This window comes from Protomyctophum parallelum (assembly GCF_964188405.1).
Source record: "Protomyctophum parallelum genome assembly, chromosome: 5".
Lineage (NCBI taxonomy): Eukaryota > Metazoa > Chordata > Actinopteri > Myctophiformes > Myctophidae > Protomyctophum > Protomyctophum parallelum.
This window is the reverse complement of record NC_139702.1, coordinates 27,411,975-27,435,899: the sequence shown is the minus strand read 5'-3', so window position 1 is coordinate 27,435,899 and position 23,925 is coordinate 27,411,975. Positions and strand designations below refer to the sequence as shown.

General features: G+C 42.7%; 3 protein-coding genes and 1 long non-coding RNA gene across 8 annotated transcripts; 2 read left to right on the top strand and 2 right to left on the bottom strand.

Annotated features, from left to right (window-relative positions):
• The first annotated feature begins 2,670 nt into the window (after nucleotides 1-2,670).
• On the top strand, nucleotides 2,671-4,048 carry LOC310858937. The gene is made up of 4 exons (XR_014569250.1): nucleotides 2,671-2,778; nucleotides 2,892-3,025; nucleotides 3,263-3,366; nucleotides 3,629-4,048. It is a non-coding gene; the product is annotated as an uncharacterized lncRNA (long non-coding RNA).
• Nucleotides 4,049-6,281: 2,233 nt separating this feature from the next.
• LOC310859576 (CD209 antigen-like protein C) lies at nucleotides 6,282-10,042 on the top strand. 3 transcript variants are annotated; one of them, XM_083766195.1, is made up of 5 exons: nucleotides 6,282-6,434; nucleotides 7,099-7,191; nucleotides 8,357-8,559; nucleotides 9,060-9,166; nucleotides 9,755-10,042. In XM_083766195.1, exons 1-5 carry the CDS (start codon nucleotides 6,317-6,319, stop codon nucleotides 9,897-9,899), a joined length of 666 nt encoding a protein of 221 aa, XP_083622321.1. In that variant the 5' UTR covers nucleotides 6,282-6,316; the 3' UTR covers nucleotides 9,900-10,042. The 3 variants fall into 3 exon arrangements, with proteins under 3 accessions (XP_083622321.1, XP_083622322.1, XP_083622320.1); XM_083766196.1 differs by having other exon boundaries at nucleotides 8,354-8,559; nucleotides 9,084-9,166; XM_083766194.1 differs by having other exon boundaries at nucleotides 8,354-8,559.
• Nucleotides 10,043-13,874: 3,832 nt separating this feature from the next.
• LOC310858296 (ubiquitin-like modifier-activating enzyme 6) lies at nucleotides 13,875-16,961 on the bottom strand (the record flags this gene model as incomplete). The annotated part of the gene is made up of 1 exon (XM_083764404.1): nucleotides 13,875-16,961. One exon carries the CDS (start codon nucleotides 16,959-16,961, stop codon nucleotides 13,875-13,877), a length of 3,087 nt encoding a protein of 1,028 aa, XP_083620530.1.
• A 4,839-nt stretch (nucleotides 16,962-21,800) lies between these two features.
• Nucleotides 21,801-22,884, bottom strand: LOC310858921 (SAP30-binding protein-like; the record flags this gene model as incomplete). 3 transcript variants are annotated; one of them, XM_083765228.1, is made up of 2 exons in its annotated part: nucleotides 21,801-21,928; nucleotides 21,965-22,884. In XM_083765228.1, one exon carries the CDS (start codon nucleotides 22,879-22,881, stop codon nucleotides 21,997-21,999), a length of 885 nt encoding a protein of 294 aa, XP_083621354.1. In that variant the 3' UTR covers nucleotides 21,801-21,928; nucleotides 21,965-21,996. The 3 variants fall into 3 exon arrangements, with proteins under 3 accessions (XP_083621354.1, XP_083621352.1, XP_083621353.1); XM_083765226.1 differs by having other exon boundaries at nucleotides 21,801-21,932; nucleotides 21,965-22,881; XM_083765227.1 differs by having other exon boundaries at nucleotides 21,801-21,936; nucleotides 21,967-22,881.
• Between the last annotated feature and the right edge of the window lie 1,041 nt (nucleotides 22,885-23,925).

Genomic DNA, 23,925 nt, shown 5'->3' with positions numbered 1-23,925 from the left:
GCAGACAGCCCCAAATTTCACCACCCTGACCCTGGGACACAGCAGGATGCGATACAGAAGAACATAGCACAAGAGAAGCATGGAGGTAAAAAAATAAAGAAAGAAAAGAAAAGAAAATAGATGAACTAACACATACACGTTGCATAAGGGCAGTGGTGTAGTGATGTCTGGGGAAGTGGGTATGCTCTAATATTGCCAAACAAATGTCAAGGTGTCCTCTGTAGCGTAGAATAACAGCAGCACCCTGCAGAAAATGATGTGGAACAGTGACATGGAGCGCCTAACATCTTTAGGGTCTCCAATGCTGCCAAAAAAATGCATATTTTTCAGGCCAACTTAAAAACCTGGTGAAGTGGGTTCTTTTATTCTTTTTTTCTTTACATTTTGATTCGAATATTCTGTCTAAAACGGCCTCACAACCAATCAGAAAATGTATAATTGTGTTGAATATTTAGCTACTTAGCCTACTTCATAATGGTCCCACGCTGAAGGGACGATGGGACGTTTTTTATTTGTTTTTATTGAAGGAATGACCAAGCATGCACAGACAGTTCAGCCACTGTTAACATGATTTCATTACTTTATTGGTTGTTTTTAATGGAACATTTGCAACCAGGGCACTGGCACTATGAAAAAGATCAGACCAGTGGTGTGCATGGGACAGATACACACTCTCACACAATTATGCAGTGTAGTGAGCGAACAAGAGACAGAGAGAGAGAAGGGCAGGCAGACAGGCAGATTATTGTGTTTTTCATTAAAGCATCATTAAAGGTGCTATTAGTGATATGCCTACATTGTTTTGTTATTTATTTATAATTTTATTAAGCTCTACATTGTTATCAGTGCCTGGGGGGCAAACTGGGGAAGATATTATATGGCCCACAGCTCACTTGCTAAAATGTATTATTTATAGCCGTCAGTCAGGTGAAATTCATATATTGGAGTGTTTTTTTTTAGATAGACCTTTATGGAGACCTTTTCCACACATTTGGCAACACTGCCATTTGAACACAATTTATTGGACTGCAAATATACAACATAATGCAGTGCATGCATGTAAAAAAGGCTGAATTGTTTTAGTTTTGTTAAAAGCACTAATGCCATTACATTTGGCTACACTGCCAACAAGTGGCTATTGATATTGCAGTGTAGTTAATGTGAAGCATTTGTTTGTGACATTGTTATGGTTCAAAGGTACAGTAAAAATAATAAAGAAAAAAGTGTGACAAGAGATTCAGTCGGCACCAAGATATTTTCATATTTTCAAATATGACCCCCTTTGAAAAACGTTTGGAATTGAATGTCTTGAAACCCTCTCAACAATGCTTAATTAAGTTCTCTAACCTATTCTTACAGGAGTAGTGTACCTTTTTTCAGTGGTGGATGTGAATTGAAATCTTCCTCTCAAATAACTTCATATGTTTGTCTTGTGTTGTTCAGACTCTGATGAGGCAAAGAAGAATCACTACGGAGTGGCTGCAGGGTGTGTTGGGGTGCTGTGTCTTCTTGTGCTGGCTGCCATCATTGGTGTTGTCGTACACTGTGAGTATGGGTCTAACGTTGTCATTCTACAAACAGTGTCATTTTATGGTATATTTTAGTCAGACAGTCAGACAGATAGTCAAATAGCGTTGATGGCTGTTTCTTGCAAACAATGGAACACTGAGGAGGAGACCTGTGCTGACCACGGGAGATAAAACTGTTTCAAAGAAAAGTGTCATATAGCTTGTATAGCGATGATGCAATGACCTTTTTATTGTTTATTTCTTTACAAATGTTTTGACACTAATAAGTCATCAGGCTGTTTTTTAAACACTTTGGACTTATTTTGGGTCAGGCATATTGGTGTGATGCGTGCAGTTGATGGGCAAATTGACAATTTCCTCACACGCGTACCGGCGGTGTGTGAGGAGAAGTGCGTTTAGGGGTGTGCAGCCAGGACCAGGTCTGCAGCATATAGTGAGGTGCAGCTTAGCAAAAATGCTAATAAAAAGGTCTAAGTTGGGAATGGATATTGGCTTCCCCACTCCTCATAACCAATGGTCAATGCCCATGTGCAAGTTCAAATTGACTGGTCAGCCCACTGATGAGGATAGACAGACAGACAGGCAGGCAGGCAGGCAGGCAGGCAGGCAAGCAGGCAGGCAGGCAGGCAGGCAGGCAGGCAGGCAGGCAGGCAGGCAGGCAGGCAGACAGACAGACAGACAGACAGACAGACAGACAGACAGACAGACAGACAGACAGACAGACAGACAGACAGACAGACAGACAGACAGACAGTTCCTCATTTTATAGTAGGATCGTATGATTGAGCCCCTAATCTATCCCACCTCACCCACTTTGTTGCTGACACTCCACTGGCTCTTTGTCTCGCTGGCAAATAAAGATTGACTGTCAGAATGAAGTTGTATGTAATCCTCACCAGTTTGTTGATGCTTCTTGCAGATTTTGAACTTAAAGAGAAAAACAACAACCTGGCCAAAGAGTTAAACGAGATCACTACCAGATATAGCAAACTGACTGACGAGAAGGCCAAGTTGCAGACCAGCTTTTACAACCTAACTGAAGAGAAAGACAACCTGATCATAGAGCTAAACGAGACAAAGACCAGCTATAACAACCTGACTGAAGAGAAAAACACATTGCAGACCCGTTTAGACCAGTTAGAGACCAGCTATAAGAACCTGTCTGAAGAGAAAAACACATTGCAGACTCGTTTGGACCAGTTAGAGACCAACTATAATAACCTGACTGTCCTGAAGACGAGGATTTGTGGTCAGTCATACATCACTGTTTTACTTCATTGTTATATCATGTTCATGTTGTTTATCATTCATCTGATCTGAGGACGTTTCAGAGCAGTTGCTAATATCATTTTCTTGTGTTAGAACTACATGGATTTCAATTTGGTGGTGGTCTTTGTTATTACATCTCTACTGAGGGGAAAACCTGGGAGGAGAGCAGGAAAGACTGTGTAAACAAACAATCAAACCTGATGGTCATAAAGAGCAAAGAAAAACAGGTATGGTTGGGGTGTGTGTGTGTGTGTGTACGTGTGTGTGTGTGTGTGTGTGTGTGTGTGTGTGTGTGTGTGTGTGTGTGTGTGTGTGTGTGTGTGTGTGTGTGTGTGTGTGTGTGTGTGTGTGTGTGTGTGTGTGAGAGTGCGTGCATGCATGTGCGTGCGTGCGTAGGCGCGTGTGTGCGTATGTACAGTTTAGTGCATGCAGTGCACTAACACTAACTAAAACTTTTTCTGCAGGACTTTGTTGTCGGTTTAAAACAGAACTTGTGGCTGGGTCTGACTGACAGGGACAGCGAACGAAACTGGAAGTGGGTGGATGGAACACCACTGACCGAACCAAGGTAAAACTTATCTTCTTGTTTATTTTAACAAACATTTTAAGTACACTGCACCTATTTACTATTTTTCTGTATTTTTCTAAATGGCATGAAATGCTATAATAAAATACAAATATACCATAATGGTCGATATAAGGCAATTATACATGTTTTCTATTTCACTATCCAGTTGTTTGCTATAATGATTTGAAAACAAAATATTTGGAGTAGAAAAAGCATCATTGTAAAGTATCATGATGACTTACATGCTCCTATACTTCTCCAGGTTCTGGAACCAACCTTATGAGCCTAATGATGCGGGCGGAGGAGAAGACTGCGCTGAGGTTATGTATAATGGATGGAATGACAATGCATGTAGTGCAAGCAAACTCTACATCTGTGAAAGAGTTATCTAGTCTAGTGAAAATCATAATTTCACAATGTATTATAGTTGTGTACACAGCTAGGCTACATGATGGGTGTGTTTAAATGTGGTAGTTTGTGTTTGCTTTGGTTTGGAGGTTTGTCTGACTTCCGGCCCTATACCCAAATACACATATACACATATATTCATATATTCATTATTTGGCTAAATGCAATCTATTGCGTTTTAATAACATGTTCATATATTAATGAAGTGTGTTGTATTCATAGTTATGGTTGTATTCTGATTGAACCAGGTTTGGTCCAAATTAGTTTCTTAACCCTAGGACACTAAACCTGGGTGATTTCAACCTGAACAATTATGTTTATGTGATTTTTTCTTTTTCTAACCCTCCTATGCCCAGTTGTGTGCAGTGTCTGTGTGTACCACGGAATGTGATGATTTGATTGCGGCTGAGCACGGAATATGATGATGTATGATGATGTATGATAAGAGTGCCCCATAATTCACACAAGTGTGATTGTTTTTGTGAAATTGTATGTTGAAATATTAAAGAGTACCTCAAATTGCCATGTATTGCTGTACTTTAAGTGGTTAACTGAAAGAAGTGTCACAGTACAATGTCACATGGTTCAGGTTCAGGTTCAGGTTTATTTGTCATGTGTATAGATACAGAGTATAAATACAATGAAAATTATTTTGCTCAGAGCACTCTCAGTCTTACATACACAGGACATAAACAACATCTATAGTGTTCAGCAGCCTGACTGCCTGGGGGTAGAAACTGTTACTGAGACGGGTGGTACGAGATTTGATGCTCTGGTAGCGTTTTTTGGAAGGGAGTAGTTTGAACAGGGTATTTGCGGGGTGGCTAGTGTCTTCCATGATGTTGTGGGCTTTTTTCATACAGCGAGTGGTGTAGATGTTATGGAGACTGGGTAATTCTGTGCTGCCGATGATTTTAGCTGCTGTTTTAACGGTCCTCTGCAACCTGTTGCAGTCCTGAGCGGTCGTGTTACCGTACCACACTGTGATACAGCCAGTTAAGACACTTTCAATTATACAGCGATAAAAGTTCACTAGTCCTTTTGTACTTAAGCCAAATTTTTTAAGGCGCCTCAGAAAGTAGATTCGCTGCTGCGCCTTCTTGAGGATGTAGGCCTACTCGTTGTTGAGTGACCATGTGAATGTGTCTGTGATGTGTATGCCCAGGAATTTAAAGTTATCAACTATGTCGACAGATGACCCTTTGATGGAAATGGGGGTGTGGATACCTTTGGACTTCCTAAAGTCTACAATGATTTATTTGGTCTTATTGGTGTTAAGTGAGAGGTTGTTGCTATCGCACCATAGAGTTAGATCCTCTATCTCCCTCCTATAGGCCCTCTCATCACCGTCGGTTATTAGTCCGATCACTGCATCATCCGATCCGATCATCCGCAAATTTAATTATGATGTTATTCTCATATCTGGCAACACCAAACGTAAACAAGCTGTACAACAGAGGATTGAGGCAGCAGCCTTGGGGCGCACCGGTTCTGGTGAGAATTGTGGATGAGCATCTCTCTCCTATGCGTACACACTGGGGCCTGCCTGTCAGAAAATCAAATAGCCAGTTACAGATGGAGCTGCCCACACCAAGGCCACTGAGTTTCAACACTAATTTAGATGGTACAATAGTGTTAAATGCGGAACTATAGTCTATGAACAGTAGTCTGACATAAGAGCTTTTCTTTTCTAGATGTACCAGGGCAGTGTGTAAAGCAAGAGAGATTGCGTCGTCCACAGATCTATTTGAACAGTAAGCAAACTGTAAAGGATCAATACTACAAGGAATGATGCTCTTGATATAAGAGGCATTTCATGAGAACAGAAGTCAAAGCAACAGGTCGATAATCCTTCAGGGTCAGATTCTGATGCAGATTAATTTGTGCACAACACTTGGATTCTACAATTCTGCCCAACGTGAACATATTGTGTAAGCTGTTGGTCTCTCCACCACTCTTGTGACATTTCCGTGTCAGAGAGGAATTAAAAACCGTTGCGAGAAATTGAAAACCTTTGCCAGAAAACATCTATCTATCTGTCCGTCTGCAGTACTATATAAAAGTATATACATATACATGTGCTATATGTGTATGTCAGGGCTTTGTTTTGCAATTTGCTTGTCAGAAAAACATGACTGCTTAAGAAAAAGGTCTGGGGACCACCAGCAGTCCAAATTAACACTGATTCCAGTTCCAATATAGTTCAGTGATTCTCAGCCTCCTGCAGAGTGTACAAATGGGACTAAAATGGACCCGTATGTTACAGTATGTGTCCATTTGGGCACCCAATTCCCTGTAAGGTTGATTTGGACATTATCTGCTGCTGGAGTTCCCCAGACCCAACCAACATAACATGGGGAAACAGTGAGTTAGGATACACAAACACTCTTGAGAGAGAGAGAGACAGACAGAGATAGACATAGAGAGAGAGAGAGAGAGGGAGAGAGAGAGAGAGAGAGAGAGAGAGAGAGAGAGAGAGAGAGAGAGAGAGAGATTTTTCTTGAAACATAAACCATAAACAATGGAGAGAAGTTTGAACTAGATGGCAGTTTTGCACACAGCTGGTAATGAAGCCACATTGGAGGTTGGTGTTTATGAGGAGCTGTCTTTCCCTGAAGCCCAGGAGGACACTGTTGCACAGCAGAGAGCATCCAAGACAGGTATGTGTTCCATTCTAAAGCCTGGTTTATATGTGTGTCGCACATCTGTAGTATGCAATACCTGTTGTCATAGCACCCATTTTTACTGTCTGTCTGGGTCCCACATGGAGATCTCTGTATCTATTTGTCTGTCTGTCTGCCTGTAGCCTCAGACGTTTTTATTTCCAGGGAGAGAAAAAAAAATCTGCCTGTGTGTGAGGAGTGCAAACTGACTGTGAAAAGTGGACTGATTAATTGGCAGGTGTGTGGTTGCCATGGCAATCAATTGGCAGAGGCAGAGGCTGGAAATTGCACAGGTGAGGGGATTTAGGCTGATTAGGCCCACTGGCAGAGCCTGACCCATAGGGTCGCACACCATAAATAGCTGATCAACAAGCTCAGAATACTGTATGTCACATCTTGTGAGTTTGCAGATCTGCTATTTTTACCTCCTCATGCCGTGCAACTGTCTAGGCCTATTGCACACAAGTGACTGAAAAAAAGGATTCACAGGAGTCACATTCAAAAATAAAATAAAATAGAAATGTATTATTTGTACATGAAAGAAGTATTTTAATAATTCACTCAATCCATGTGTGTGTGTGTGTGTGTGTGTGTGTGTGTGTGTGTGTGTGTGTGTGTGTGTGTGTGTACGTGTGTACGTGCGTGCGTGCGTTCCATACAGAGGAAAGGTATCTCACAGTGATTTTTGTGAGCTTCGGCCTGCTGTGTGTCCTGCAGGGTGTTCTCAACATCGCTCTGAGACTCTCTGCTCCACGTGAGTCCAAATTGATTGATTGATTGATTGATTGATTGATTGATTGATTGAATACCTTATGAACATGTTTGATAACAGTGCGACTGACCAGGGCCAAACCAAGGCCTATACCAAAAATTTCCTAGCTATTGCCCGGAAATAATGTGGTATCAGAACACGGAACTGTCACTCTGAACATCAGAGTTTGTCTATGCCTAATTTCCAAAACTTTGTCTTTTAAAAGAGTTTAGTGCAATATAAGCATTTTAAAAGTCTTACTTGACTTGAAGTCAGAATGCACACGTGTTTGTGCTGTTTGTGCTGTGTTTTTGCAATTGGTTGTTTGGCGGTCTGCAACCCTATGTCATCACACATAGGATTACACAGCACCAAGCAGCATGATGCAATATTCCGTTACAGAAGAAGATTGCAACGTATGTTCCTGTATTCTATTGGTTGTGTTGGTTGTCTTCTGTTTATGCACCTGGCAAGCAAAAAAGTACGTGCTATATTAAAGGGATATTTTACTTTCAAACATGTGTGGGGTCATTTTAACATCTACTCTGACTTTTGTGAGCACCCCAGGCAGTTTCCATGTTGCTTGATTCAGAATGTAGATATTTCATATTAAAGTTATCTGACACATTTTACACATATTAACCGTGTTAGATTAGATTAAACATATGTGCTTCTTGCTTGTGGTGGTGACTGATATTGTCCTTCTACACATTTTTTCATTTTCAATAGAAATTAATAAAAAATACATTAAGAACAGTCCCATTAGGGAAAAGCCAGGGCCATACAATCCGCTCCTCCGGAACTACTCTGCTGAGACTGGGTATGCGGGAGGATCGCATCAATTAAATCTGGTGTGTGGAAGGACGATTCACCACACACCAGATTGATTCGATTCTGACGAGCGATATCCTCAGAATCGAAAACAACTCTACGAGAGTCTAAATCTTGGGCTACACCTGGCCCATGGCGATGCCGCAGGCCCCACTTGTGGCTTGAATGGTCCTCCTAAAGGCCTCACCGTGGGTTTGTTGGGCGCCAACCCATACTGCTACATTCCGGCTGCCACCCGTCTCTCTAAATGTGTCTTTAACAGAGGCTGGTAGGCTACAGTTCACTGGCAGTTTACTGACTAACTGAACTAACTGCATTGTATCTGTGTCCCCAGCAGGTGCCGTAGTTTCACTCGTCAACACCACAGAGGCACCAAACAAAACGGTAGTGGCAAACAACAGCAGCTGCTTTCTGAACTGGAGGCGGCTTGGTTCCAGCTGTTACTTTGTGTCCTCGGAGAGGAGGAACTGGGACAGGAGCAGACAGGACTGTCAGGAGAGAGGAGCTGACCTGGTCATCATCAACACCAGGGAAGAGCAGGTCAGACACACAGACATATAGAGTCGTTCTGGGCAGAGGAGGGGTTCCCCAAAGCTTTTCAGACACTCACAGCTAGAAGATCCTGTGTTCGATTCCCGCTGGGGACGCTGGGGGTTCGCTGTTCTCTCCTCCGCGTCATCAGTGCCCATACACCCTAGGTGGGGTTGGCAATAGGGCCTTTCTGTGTGGAGTTTGCATGTTCTCCCCGTGTCCCTTGGCCCTATAGGGTAGGTACCCTCACAAAAAACATGCAGTAATCCTCGTCTCTAAACTGCCTCCCCATGGCCAGCCAGCCGGTGCGCCTGATGGAGGGGAAAGGAAGGTTGATTATCACATGTGTTAAACCACTTAAACCTGGCTCGTCATACGCAGAATAGCTGAAATTGAGGGGCCCCTCGAGATGCATCTCATGGGGGCCTATCCTCCAAATGAATAAATAATGAAATTGGATGGCCATGTTGTTAAGTTGTTAATGAGCATCTCTGTGGTGTCACTGACAGGACTTTCTCCATAACCTGACCCAGGCAGCATGGATTGGTATGACGGACAGGGAGGTGGAGGGAAGGTGGAGGTGGGTGGATGGGACACCAGTCACCACTGCTGACGGGTGAGGCAACTATTCACACATTGTATTAATGACTTCAGGTTGGTTACAATTGTATTTATTTAACATATATATCTGTACAGACCGTTTGTACTACTAGTACTACTACTACTACTACTACTACTACTACTACTAATACTAATACTACTACTACTACTACTAATAATAATAATAATAATAATAATAATAATAGGCTACACTTCAAAGTGCTTCACATGCAGGACAGTGTTCAAATAATCTCACAATGAAAAGAGATATGTCAGACATTACAGGAAATACAGCAAACCACAGCATATGCATAAAACATGGGCATAAAGGGATGGGCATATAGGATTAAAATAATTAACACACAATAAGAAAAGGTCAGGCATAGAATTTAAATAATAATAAAACACTAGACATGACATTCAACTTTCTTGACAATGTAATGTGTGGAATCTAATAAATGCATTGCTTCGTGTTGATCTCAGATTTCATGTGGCTATAGAGTCAATGATATCAGTACATGCATGGAGGTACTGTATACAAGACATTTGTAACACAAGTTACATATTACAATGTAAATTGATATCATGGAATATCTGTTTATAGGTTGTTCTGGGCCCCTGGACAGCCTGACGACTCCTCTGGTGGAGAGGACTGTGGTGACATTCGTACTCAGGATCGGTTTGTTGGCTTGAATGACGCTAACTGCAGTGTATATGAAGCCTGGATCTGTGAGAGAACAGCAGGGTAGACGTCGGCGATGCACCTGTCTGACAACAAAATATAACGTTGCTGTCAGGGAGAAACCTCTTATCTCCATATTATAATTTTGTGTTTTGTTTCGTTTTTGTACTCGTAAATGAATGCCATACTTGATCATACTATACAGCATCACACAAAGCAAAGGCATCAAAAGTAGAAGATCTGTTAGATTGAAACACGTTTTGAGCCTGTATAGATCTGCTACTTTTGCTGTTTTTGAATTTGAATCCTGAAAAGTAACAGTTTAACTTTAGGACATACAGTATGGGGTTTCCACCCAACAACGTCAATAAGAATCAAATATGTCAAACTGCCAAATTATATAGTTGTTTACAATAATGTGTATGTGTATTAAGGGGGATTCAATCCCTGAATAGAAACTTCTAATTTCTCAATTTAGTACATAATAATAATAATAATACATAATACATGTCATAGTGATAATCTGAGAGTGTACACCATAGACTGTAAAAAATATGGACAAAGCGTTCCCCGGGTCTAACATGAACGTAAAATGAAGCCTGTAATAATATGCTAATTCCTGATGTAAGTCGCCATCTTTGGTACCAGCTGGCCATTGGCTGGCTCCGTTTTGTATACCAGCTGGTCATTGGCTGCCCAGACAACGAGGCGGGACTTCCCCCCTTCTTCTCCGTTGGTTTTTATTTTGACTCGAGTGGGAGGGGAATCCCGATCATAGACTGTAATGGTAGCCACGCCCCTCAGAACATACGCGATGGTTTTTTTCCTTTATGGTCATTTTTTTAATTAATGGGACCATAATTTTCCAAAAAGAATATTATGACATTAGAAATGAGACTTTAAACTAGTGACTGGAAGAAGAAAGTATTCATGACCATGTTTATTAAGGTAATACAGTCTAGGTGAAGTTGGGCCAAAATACATGGGCCTCTATGGAGCTATGGGGCTTTTTGGGTCCGGTCCAGCGCCACAACAGGCCATTATATGAACTACCGATTTCAAATGAGGCTTCACGAAATATCTGGCTGACTGCCCCCCTGGTGTACACATATAACCACATTAGTCAATGTTAACTTAATAAAACTGCTTGATTAAGACTTTTGTACATTTCAATCTTTTCTTTAGCGGATATGTTCAGCTTGACTCTTCACATGCACATAACTATAACCAAAAATAAAGCACAATCAAATGTTCTGTTAGATTATAGCTCAAGCAAGTTCTTTGCAAGTCCTAGAAAGCTGATTGTTGGATCAAATATGTTGGCTGCTTCCTTGAAGATCAAACAAACAGTGCTTTGGAAAATGGTCGGCAGTAATGTAATGTATGTTTTAGCAGCAGCGGCCTAGTATAGAGTAAGGTAAAAGTAACTTGAAGTTGTATTTAAATGCAGTATACTTCTGTTAACTCCAGTGGGCACGGGGTGCTGTCCATGGTGCTGAAACAGTCACCAGCACATCTTTATTTTTGATCTCTTTAAACAAATCCCTGTCTAACATGCCATACATGCCTTAATATATTATAATTGCCCTCTATAACTCAAATACAAAAATCACACCCGTGTGAAGTGAGTGGCACTAAAGTCTAACTCATGTTGATTAGGTGATGTAATGGTGATGTAAAACGAACGGTGCCAACACAAACATTATATTCTCTTTATTGTTAATGGCATTTAATGTTTGTGTTAGGGACAAGATGACGTACATTTTCCCTTCATTGTCAATAGGTTTTAAAAACAAACATTGAACTAAAAACAAACATTAAACCTGTATATAAGAGGGGCTAGCGCCCCTCAAAAAATTTAAACAGTTCATCTTTTACTCAAGGGGGACAATGTCTGTCGCAAGTTAATGATGTCATTTGTCCATGTGTTGTCCAGCCCTATGGAATGTATGGAATTCATGTGCTAATTTTTATATATATATAATTCAAATGATTATTTTGATGCCCATATTAACCTTAGGAGGAAGTATTACGTTGTTGCTTTTTAGCACATGCAGTATTCCATACATTCCATTCCCTTCGAGTAAAACTATTTCTAAAATCAATAAAACATTCAAGGTCAAGTGTTTATAGTTAGAGGGCAATTATAATGTATTCAGGGATATAAGGCGTATTAGCCTTAATATAACTTTTAATGAAGTTACCCATTTTGTATTCAAGCAATAATAAAGAACCCTGCTTTGAACAATTGTCTGTTTATTACTTCCAGTGAAATTGTATGTGTGTTGGGGGGCTCAGAGTGCGTCCACCGTGGAAAGTAGTCTTTCTAATGACCAAAACCGTCTTTGTATTGGTGAGTAGTGAAAACATTATTTTTATTTTAGCAGGGTCGAGAGGCTGGACTGCAATTCATGCGAAGGCAATTCATTGAAAGTCCCATAGCTCTAATGCAACTGCAACAATGGCAAGAATGAGTGTTGTTGAAATCAGTATCATCTACATTGTAATAATAAGTAGTAAGGACACTTACTAAATAAACAGCTAAATAAACAGACATTTGTTGTTTCCACACAACAACTCGAAGGTATATTAATGACATAGTAAAATGTTGAAAATGAGTGGTATTCCCCTTTAAATGTTTAAGAGAGAAATGTGCAGATAGATAAGAACATCCATGGATGGACTGCACAGGTGCCCGTACAAATTAAGAGGTGTGGTTAGGCAATTGGCATCCAAAGATTTTTGTTTGTTTGTAATGTCAGACCATGCAGAGCTCAATTAGTTTGATAATCTTTCATTTTAAAGGACGACAAACAAGGTTCAGTCAGGTTTTATGTTGTTATTAGATAAAGTACAAGGTGAGTGTTATTTTTTTTTCATTTGCTGCTTTCTTTCATTTTAGCGATTTTAGCTATTGTTGACAGAGGGGCGGGGCATGCGAACATGGGGCTAAATACGTCCCTACGATTATTTTTTAAAATATTTACTATAGTCCTACTAGAGCCCAGGAAATTACATTACAGTAGACCGCTGGACCTTGTGTAAACAGAGCTGCTATGTTTAAAACAGAGTTTTTCTGTATACTATTTAAATAGTCCCAAAGTGACTGCAAAATAATTGCTGCTATTTGTTTCAAAATAGCTTTATACCCTGTTGTAACATGTAACGATGCAATGTGACATAGTTCTGTTTACAGAATGCTGTACCCACTCCAACTGTATACCATTTTCAACTGTTTTTATTATATCGTGAGCCGTGACACTTGCTTTGGCAATGTACTGTAAATGTATGTTTTCTCATGCCAATAAAGACATTGAATTGATATGTACTTTTTTGTGTGTGTGAAACGTAATGATGGCATATTAAAGAAAAGTACCTCAAGTTGCCATGTATTGCTGTATTTCAATATATTTTGATGAGAAATACTGTTGTTTTATTTGTTTTATTCGCCAATGTTGATATACAAGGTTTACCGCGGATCACATGACCGGAACCAAATCACTGACACTCGCTTCTCAGGACTGCTGGGAAATCGAGTCAAAATGCAATCCTATCGGAAATGGTTCTCTGTGTCGTTATCGACGCCGCTTTTGGAACATTACCCGGCACTAGGAAAAACGACCACGTTATTTTAAGGGGGACGAGAGCTACTCGAGCCCAGTATCTTCTAGTAATTACTGTTATTGTCCAACTTTGTGTCTCTGCCCTTCTATATTTTATTTTACTCTACAAGCTCATAACACATACTGGCGCCAGGTGTAGATCTGCTATTCTCACAAATTTCAAAAGTGTTGAAATATCCATCCATCTTTTTATGGCTATTTTGCTTTTCCTTCTCAATTCCAGTTGGCCCCCCTAGTGGCCTATACTTGGTGGGTTATGGCAATATTGACACAGGCAGAGCCGTGCATTAAACCAGAGTAGGAAAGAATGAGAGACGTACTATGTAAACGGGTAAGTGCTTTTGGAGTTAAAGTGACGTGCTGAAAGTGACGTGGATCCTTGCTCCAAAGGTTACGTACGGGGGGCATGGCGAGGGGCTTCAGGACATCTCGCTATCTGTGTCCCGGCTGAAGTAATACCTCACCGGGGGTCCAGCGAGGTGCTCATCCTCTTCAACCTCTGGGGCAAAAAACACGGTCAGGTCCACATAACACTGCTCCGCCGATGGCTTGACTAGTTTGAGCATGGTGAGTTTGAGTCTTTTTCCAGATCCAGGCAACGTAGGAGGCACATAAAACATCTTCTGACCGTGAAACACCATGGAGGGCTCAATGCCATACTTCTCCCTCACTGCATTTATGAAGTCGGAGAGAGTGAAGTCCTTGTGACCGTGGACAGTCCAACGGTCCCAAAGGGAGAAATAAAGGTTGTCCCTGATGTGCTGCCTCTTGACAGCAGCGGTCTCCGTAAACACAACCACGGGGATGGCCAGGTTAAAGAAACAGTTCTTGAAGGATTCAAACTCGTAGCCTCCCACCACCTTTATCATCTCTAGAGCCACGAATCCGGCAACCATGGCGGTCGCTGTGGCAATAGCGGGGATGATCTTTCCCGCGATGAGCTTGGTCCTGAGACGGTCGGCAGCCTCGATGGAGTACATCCTGGCCCTTAGAGCAGATGCTGAAGCGATAAAGTCTATGTGGCCGTTACTGTCGTCGTCCTTCTCAAACTCCAGCGGGGTCATCTGTAACGTCCCCGGTGTGACTTTAGAAGCGATGGCTTCCTCTAGCTGCAATATAGTCTGCCTTTCCACATCACTGCTGTGGGAGATTTCCACTTGATCAGACTTTTTCACAGACTCATCCGTTTCTATAGTTCTCTCTGAAGGCTGATATAGTGGAATCTGGACATCACTGAGAATCCTGGCTATCACCTCTTCTGTAAGATCCTTCTCCGAGTAGGGGATGCTGTAGATGCCTGCAAAGAGCCGCGCTGTGCTGACGATAAAACCCAAGTGCACAGAGTCTTTCAAGTCAAATTCAATAGGTGACGGAGGTCGTTTAGGGGACTGCCAAAACAGACTACCATCTTTCACCTGTGTGTCCATGGGGAACGTGTGCAAGAGCTGCAATGCCTTTTTCTTGAAATACTTCTCAAACTTGAGGCGGGCCAGAGTGACACATTGCTCCCACTGACTAGGTCGTCTACCTAACAGCTTGATAACTTGGAAAGCTTTGTCCAAACGCTCTCTTGCTTTCATCTTCTGTAGCACAGCTTCAGGCGAGGAGTGGTTCTGCCAGAAAAGGTTATATATGGAGGGTTTGAGGACGAACATATTATCAAACTTGTCTTTGGCCCACTGGATAGTGTGCTCGATGACCGCAGGGAAGGACTTGAGTGTGCAAAGGGGGAACTCCTCCTCTTCGGGGTCTTTATGGCTATTATAAGACTCTGTCAGATTCGGCACGATAATTTCAGTGTGTCCTTTTGTACCCATAGTGCCAGAGTCCAGCAGAGGCTTTTGGTTGGTCACACAACGGCCGTCCATGTATGCACGAGCTTCCACGTTGTCCAGCGCCATGACCACCAGCTGCAGGGGTGAGTAGAAAGAGTCACTGTAGACACCCTCGGTCTCAGCACACATCTTATTGAGGCCAGCATCCACTTGCAGCTCCGGGTTGATCTCCAGAGTGGCCGCAGCTGCCGTGGTGCTCTTGGGTTTCTGGATGTGATGCGGTCTGAAAAGAAACTGTCGGTTCAGGTTCGACTTCTCTATCAGATCCGGGTCCGTGATGCGCACCGCTCCCGAACACTTGGCCAACCCCACACCGAGCAGGGCGAAGTTTTTCAGCATCTCACAGCCAATGGCTCCACAGCCCACCATGAAGACCCTGAGCTTGTGCAGCTTCAGACACATGGATTCTCCGATGCAGGCTCGCAGTTCGTCGTACCGGTCGCCCCTGGGAGCAAACTCCTCGGCAGAGAGAGACTGAAGAGGTTGTACGACCTCGACGGCGTCCAGGTAAAACCACTGCTGCAGGGGAGTGAACTTCCCTGTGAGAGCCTTGAGGACCTCCTGACTGGCCAGGCCTCCTACGGCCGCTGCTAACGGAGGAAGGACTCCCCTCGCTGTCCTGGAGAGGCAGCGCACCAACTCAGCATTCACCGGAGCTTTGTCCTTGAGCTTCGTGTTGACTTCCTCCTCCGTGAGCTTCACCATAAGCTCTGCGTCCTGCAAACACCCGGTGTTGGGCAGTCTGCTATGTTGCTCTTGGAAGGCGTCCAGGGCCAGCATGGCGGCGTGAATCTGCAGCGGGGCTTCTGGCTTACTGAAGTCTGGGATCAGCAGTTGGGGATCACACAGCTGTCTCTCCATCGTCTCAAAGTTGCAGGTTTTAGGAGATTTTATGAGGACAAAGGACCCTCCGTGTGCATATGGTTGCAAAGGGGAAGTGTCACCGATTGAAAAACTGTCTGGCGAAAGGACTGTGACCTGCCTCGTAGTGCCATTGAGTTCCTCCATGCCATTGACCTCTCTGAAGGAGACACTCTGGCCGGTCTCCAGGCCATGGGTGCGACTGTCCATACAGGTCACAACTCCGGGGTTGTCCTGAGTGATGCTTTGGATGAATACTGCTTTTGCCTCCTCTCCCGTGGGGTCCGACACCTCAAACTCATCTCCGAAATCACAAAACAGCCTCACGCAAATCCCGTAGGCATCGCAGCCAATGAATCTGATGGGAGGTTGCTGTGAGTGGCAGAACGTGTTTACTCTCTTCTGCAGGCTCAACCTGGCTTCGGTCAGAATCACGCATTGGTATCTTGTGAGGAAACTGAGGTCGGAACTGTGATCCAGAGCAGAGGAAGACATGTCCACGTGGACATATGGGTTCAACTCCGCTACTCGAGGCAAGACTGCCTCCACTCTTTTGCTCTGGCTCGCCACATCCTGTTGGCGGATGAAGAAGTTGGAGCCTAAATCACAGGTCTCACACTGCTTGGTGTCATGGAGAGTAACAGCCTTTACGCCAGCCAACACGATATTCTTTGCGATCTCTACTCCCACTCCTCCCATTCCACTGAGGAACACAGAGGACCGGGCCATCTGTTGCATAGCGCCATCTCCTAGAACATAGCGCTGGCGGCTGTAGAGAGAGTCATCAATCTCCATTGAATCTTCTGCCATGGTGGAAGCGGGTGAGGGAGTAACTAACCGCCCCAACTGAACAAGCTGAAACTCTGAAATAAGATGAGATTAATCCTTTTATACTCACAGACTCTAACACATCACAAAGTACTTTGATGATGTCACCTTCCTCAGATCCCTGTGATTGGCTGCTTTCAGCCAGAGCCAATTCAGCCTTCAGCCAATGAGCTTCAGCACGTCGGCTATCATCAGCATTGCTTTGCAATACCCATTGTACCCATTGTCGGTGTACGTAGTGCAGTATCCATTATCATACTTGGAGGTCAGACTAAGACCTCAGTACTATCACGTGGGATCTCTCCACGCATAGAAGGGGCATAGGCAGACTGTTGAGATGTGATCTGTATTGTATTTATATGAAACTCTTATTCTGAAGCGCCAAATGCTCAACAGGAAATGCCTATTAACATGTGTATAAAACTGCTGAATAAACGGCTGGCTTCAGTTGTGTTGACACTGAAAGAGTGGATGTAAGCTGCTTCCTACTCGTCCTTTTATTTCCTCCGTAACATATGATGTCCGACTAGCTCCCAGCCAGGCTATCTAGATTCCTCCTATTGCTGTAATGGCAGCTCTGCTAACAGGTTATGGGACCCAGCAGGAAGAATATTGGAAGCCGTGGAGTAGGCTATGTTTGTTTGATGGAGACGGATGCCATTTCCAGGTATGGCAGACCAGATTTCTCGCTTACCTGAAACTGCGAGGGCTGAAGAGCACCATATTGAATGCGCCTGACAACAGTGACAATGTGGACGCCGAAAGACATGAGGAGGCATATACTGAGCTTATTCAAGTGCTCGACGATTCTTTGATTGTGCGTGATGCAGCAGATGATGGGAGGAAGATTCTGAACGATCACTATGCTGGTAAGGGAAAACCAAGAGTATACACAGAGCTTACGTCACTCCAGAAAGCTGCTAATGAAACAATTACTGACTATATTATACGAGCAGAAACCGCTATCACAGCACTGAGGAAATTGAGGAATGCGAAAGAGACTATAAGTGACGGCTTGTTGACAGCTATGATTCTGAAGGGGCTGTCAGAGTCATACAAGCCATTTTCTATCCACATTACACAAAGTGATGACAAGATGACCTTCGCTGAGTTTAAGACCAAGCTGAGGAGTTACGAGAGCGCTGATAAGTTCAGTGGCAAGTGCAACTCCGTCGGAGACAGCGTGATGAAAGGCAAAGACGTGAGACTGTCCTGTTACAACTGCAGCCAGAGGGGGCATAAAGCTTTCTACTTACCCTAACCCCTTAGATAGCATTTCTGTTGGCTTAGATAGCATTTGACACAGACTTATAGCATGTTATGTAGACAGCACTATAATTGTATTGTATATAGTCATAGCACGCCATAGTACATATGTATAGCATAGTAGTGAATATGTATAGTTTATTATGTATAGTGTATGTATAGTTTCATCATATAGATATTCCACTGTTACCTTCTTAGCTTATGCATGTTTCATGATAAATGCTTTTATGTGATGTATTCCCATGCTTTTGTTCTTGCTTAAATGTAAGTCGCTCTGGATTAAGTGCCTAATGCCTAAATTGTAAATTGTAAGCTTTCGAGTGCACTGAGGCTGCTGTTTGCCGGAGGGAGCAGAGACAGTGGTGCAGTTTTTGCAAAAGATCCACGCACAACGATACCAACTGCAGGCGGAGAAGACAACGTCAACGTGCAACAACATGCCATGGATGAAGAGGAGCACACGTCCGCTTTCAAGGTTTGCCAAGTGGACGGCGCCGGGGGACCGAAGCAGAGACTCTGTCAGGGCATTGCTCTGAGCAGAGGGCTGATGGTTGACACCGGGGCTACGTCACACATTGTGACCGACGTGAAGAAGTTCCGAAACTTCGACGAGAGTTTCGAGCCACGAAAGCATGTTCTGGAGATGGCTGATGGAGTGAGGGCCTCTGGCATAGCGCTGAAGAGAGGTACTGCAAACGTTTGGCTGAGAGATAACAAGGGTCATGAGGTGGAAACGATGCTGAAGGGGGCGCTCTATGTTCCATCATTTCCCCAAGACATTTTCTCAGTCAATGCAGCTATAGCTAACGGAGCCACATTGATATTCAAAGAGGGACAGAACAAGCTCATCCATAAAAACAGTACGACATTCAACATTAAGGTACATGACAGATTGTTTTATTTAAAAACTGTAGAGAAATTCTGATGATGAATGTCATGGGTGCTATGATATCAAAACGTGGCATGACATTCTAGGACATTGCAACTACGAAGATGTGTTGAAATTGCAGAATGTAACAAAGGGTATGGAAATTAAAGGCGAAGTTGATATTTCCAAATTGTCATGTGACGTGTGCACAAAAGGTAAATTGGCTCAGAGCCGAAACAGAGAGCCAGACCAAAGGTCTAAAGCTGCACTAGAACTTGTACATTCTTGTACATTACTGCCTTCACCTCATTGGAGAAGAGGAATAGAGAAAAAATAAATATATACTATCTCACCCTTCCTGCCCTCACCTTAGAAAAAACAACAGCACTATGAAAAGAAAACTGTCTTGACCTTACTGTTGTAAGGCCTCCCGGCGCACGCTTCGGGTTATTTGAGAATATTTGAGATGATGATGATGATGATGAAATAATTATTATAATTATAATTATTATAATTGTTGTTATTGTTATTATTATTTTTTTAATTATTATTACTTGCGCAAGCAGAGCGCCCGGTCTCCTTCGTCGTGACAGCTGTTCCGCCATTCGAGGCTTACGCAGAAAAACATCAAATCTGTGCCTGTGTTGCTGGACCAATGATGACAAAATGACCATATTTCTTACGTCATCATTTAGAGCTAGTCATACGTATACTATATACATAATCAGTAAAAAATAAAATAGCAAATTGTGCCTGATCTGCTGTGACCAGAGTACGTGGTGTGTATGTGTATGACTAGCTCTAAATGATGACGTAAGAAATATGGTCATTTCGTCATCATTGGTCCAGCAACACAGGCACAGATTTGATGTTTTTCTGCGTAAGCCTCAAATGGCGGAACAGCTGTCACGGTTTTTGGCGCAAAGTAACCACAGTATACCGCTAATCAACTTACAACTACACACTTTATACAGTATAGAGTATAGAGTATATATGTATACATATATAGTATATGCCTATATACTATATATATACTATATATATTTCTTACGTCATCATTTAGAGCTAGTCATACGTATACTATATACATAATCAGTAAAAAATTAAATAGCAAATTGTGCCTGATCTGCTGGGACCAGAGTACGTGGTGTGTATGTGTATGACTAGCTCTAAATGATGACGTAAGAAATATGGTCATTTCGTCATCATTGGTCCAGCAACACAGGCACAGATTTGATGTTTTTCTGCGTAAGCCTCAAATGGCGGAACAGCTGTCACGGTTTTTGGCGCAAAGTAACCACAGTATACCGCTAATCAACTTACAACTACACACTTTATACAGTATAGAGTATAGAGTATATATGTATACATATATAGTATATGCCTATATACTATATATATACTATATATATTTCTTACGTCATCATTTAGAGCTAGTCATACGTATACTATATACATAATCAGTAAAAAATAAAATAGCAAATTGTGCCTGATCTGCTGGGACCAGAGTACGTGGTGTGTATGTGTATGACTAGCTCTTAATAATGACGTAAGAAATATGGTCATTTGTGGTCATTTGGTCCAGCAACACAGGCACAGATTTGATGTTTTTCTGCGTAAGCCTCAAATGGCGGAACAGCTGTCACGGTTTTTGGCGCAAAGTAACCACAGTATACCGCTAATCAACTTACAACTACACACTTTATAGGCCTACAGTATAGAGTATAGAGTATATATGTATACGTATATAGTATATGCCTATATACTATATATATTTCTTACGTCATCATTTAGAGCTAGTCATACGTATACTATATACATAATCAGTAAAAAATTAAATAGCAAATTGTGCCTGATCTGCTGGGACCAGAGTATGTGGTGTGTATGTGTATGACTAGCTCTTAATGATGACGTAAGAAATATGGTCATTTGTGGTCATTTGGTCCAGCAACACAGGCACAGATTTGATGTTTTTCTGCGTAAGCCTCAAATGGCGGAACAGCTGTCACGGTTTTTGGCGCAAAGTAACCACAGTATACCGCTAATCAACTTACAACTACACACTTTATACAGTATAGAGTATATATGTATACGTATATAGTATATGCCTATATACTATATATATTTCTTACGTCATCATTTAGAGCTAGTCATACGTATACTATATGTGTATGACTAGAAAAACTAAAAAGGGATCCAGAATATATCTACAACGATAAAACAGTATTTCTTATATAGATAGAAACTTGAATCATACTTAATAATACTAGATGTTTATATGTATAAAGTAGGTAGCAAATAGTTACATCTAAACATTAATCATTTCAAACGTTCCTTCACAGAGATACTGAGATTTGACAGTTTACAGCGGTCGAAAGGACTTGCGCGCTCTGCTTGCGCACTAGTTGGCCATTTATGGCCTACTAGTGTGCAACAAGCAAGTATGCACTCGACAGAGTGCAGTTCTAGTTACTACTACCACCACCACTACTGTTATTTTAGCATCATCTCACGGAACCCTACCTCACCGTTGTAATATAATTTATATTATGTCTTCACAATCATTGGGAAAAGAGAAGAATGGAAAAATCCTCATCTCTGTCTTCACCTCATCGGATGTCCTGTCCTGTCCTCTCTTTTGTCCCCCTTTTCCCTCAGCCCCCCATTTTTATGCATAGAAATGCATAAAAATGCATAATAAGTGCCCATCAGTTCAGTTCTCCTCTCTCTCTCTAGACTTGCAATGTTTACATTTAGAAGTAACATTGAAACAATGTGCACACTTCATACTCTCAGCCACTCACTCACTCACTCACTCACTCACTCACTCACTCACTCACTCTCTCAATACACACACACACACACAGATTCTCCCACACTTCTTCATTGTTTTGCTTTCTTCAGGATGGTGCCTACAGCAGAGATAATGGTTGTCTTGGTGCCGCTGGCGGTGGTCGTCACAGAGACGACCCCTGGCAGGGACGACGACATGGTGGTGAAGACACCGGGTTGCTGTGAGGCGAGGGTCACAGGGACAGCAGAGTCCCATTTGCTTTTCCTCTTCTGGGCCTCTGCTGTGGCTGTGGTGCTGCTGGTGGAGGCTGCTGGGACAGAGGGGTTGGTGGTGCCCTTCTTGGTACCGGTCACAAACTCAATCTTGGTCCTCTCTTTCTTGGCTTTCTCCAGTTTGTCCATCTCCACTTTCTGTGCCTTGGCTAGAGCTTCATAGTAAGAGTCTTCTGACCACCCGTGGGGATCAAACATATCTTCTGGGTAGTTGGTCCCCAACTCGTCTATACCGCAGAACTGAATGATTATCTCGTAAATACTTGGGTTTCGGAACTCTTTCTTCTTCTGGATGTGGTTATTTGTGTCAAAATCTCCTTGTTGCATCCTCTCATAGAGCTTACAGATCTTCTCCTGAAGATGGCTAGAGCAGCGTCCAGGGGGCTCGGATGGGATCCTGATCCGATCAGGTGACATGTTCCTGACCTTCTCTGAGAAAAGAGCAACCAGCTCATTCGGATATCTCCTTTCTGCTTCGGTGACCTCCGAGTTGCGGGAACCGTCTCTACTGTCGTCATCTCCAGATCGCCTATCATCGGGATCGTCCAGCCGGGTCCCGTCTTCATCACCGTAACTTGACGAGACTAGGCCCCCTCCACGGTCCTCTTCTGGATCGTCTGTTTCGGGCTCTGAATCGGGCTCAGAATCGTCCCCATAAGCCGCTAAAGATGAGAGAAGTGCACTAATTTTAGCACTCGCCATTTCTGTCTCTAGACTCACACACACAGATAGACAAAATACACAGATATTCGTGGATTTACAGATATTCTGGGAGAACGGATACAACCAACTTCCTATTGGGCACTCCACTGCTGAGATACACAAAGGACTCACTCATTCATTCAATCACAGAGATTCTGTGCATTTGATACCTGCTGAAGCCTACTAGTGAAGCACCCATTATCAGAGTAGTTGGAAGCCAATCTATGAGTCATCTATGACTATGACGTCAGTCATTTGTAGTATCGCGTCAGTAATATCCACATATATGGGCATAACACATAACACGAACAGGGAGTCCCAAGCCGACTCTTGTTATATACTCTCCGACTATGCTTGTCACGATGACTAAGTTAGATCTATCCATATATGGTTCTACCACCTCTATCTGATATCAGCACTAGGTCGGCTCGGGCCAAATATAGGGATTGTCATACTAGACATGTCATATGTCATATAGCCCAACGTCCTGGTCAGAGTCTTCGTTACACCAATCTATGACATGAGTCATCTATGACGTCAGTCAACTATTGTATCAGTCATCTGTAGTATCACATCAGTAATATCCACATATATGGGCATAACACATAACACGAACAGGGAGTCCAATGTAAAGATAAACTGATTGTATGTGTTTGCTGACTGGAATGTAAAATAATGAAGTGTTTACAATTAATGTGCCAAATTTAATTAGGAACACATGAGTCAGTGTGTTCAATTGAAAGAACAAAAAAGCATAAACAGATTGTATGTGTTTGCTGACTGGAATGTAAAATAATGAAGTGTTTACAATTAATGTGCCAAATTTAATTAGGAACACTTGAGTCAGTGTGTTCAATTGAAAGAACAAAAATCACACCCGTGTGAAACGAGTGGTGCAACTCCCCTCTCTCCCCCCTCCCCCCTCCCCCCTCCTCTCTCTCTCTCTCTCTCTCTCTCTCTCTCTCGCAACAGTACAGCACTGTCTCTCTCTCTCTCTCTGTTTCTGGCGCCCCTACTGGCCCCTACTGGTACATACTGGTGCTC

What these genes read in the sequence shown, in the direction of transcription:
- LOC310859576 (XM_083766194.1), top strand. Translation starts at nt 6,317, where the DNA reads ATGGCAGTTTTGCACACAGCTGGTAATGAAGCCACATTGGAGGTTGGT. An exon ending in TCAACACCAGGGAAGAGCAG is followed by an intron (nt 8,560 to 9,059) that starts GTCAGACACACA and finishes TGTCACTGACAG; the next exon opens with GACTTTCTCCATAACCTGAC. An exon ending in CCAGTCACCACTGCTGACGG is followed by an intron (nt 9,167 to 9,754) that starts GTGAGGCAACTA and finishes ATCTGTTTATAG; the next exon opens with GTTGTTCTGGGCCCCTGGAC.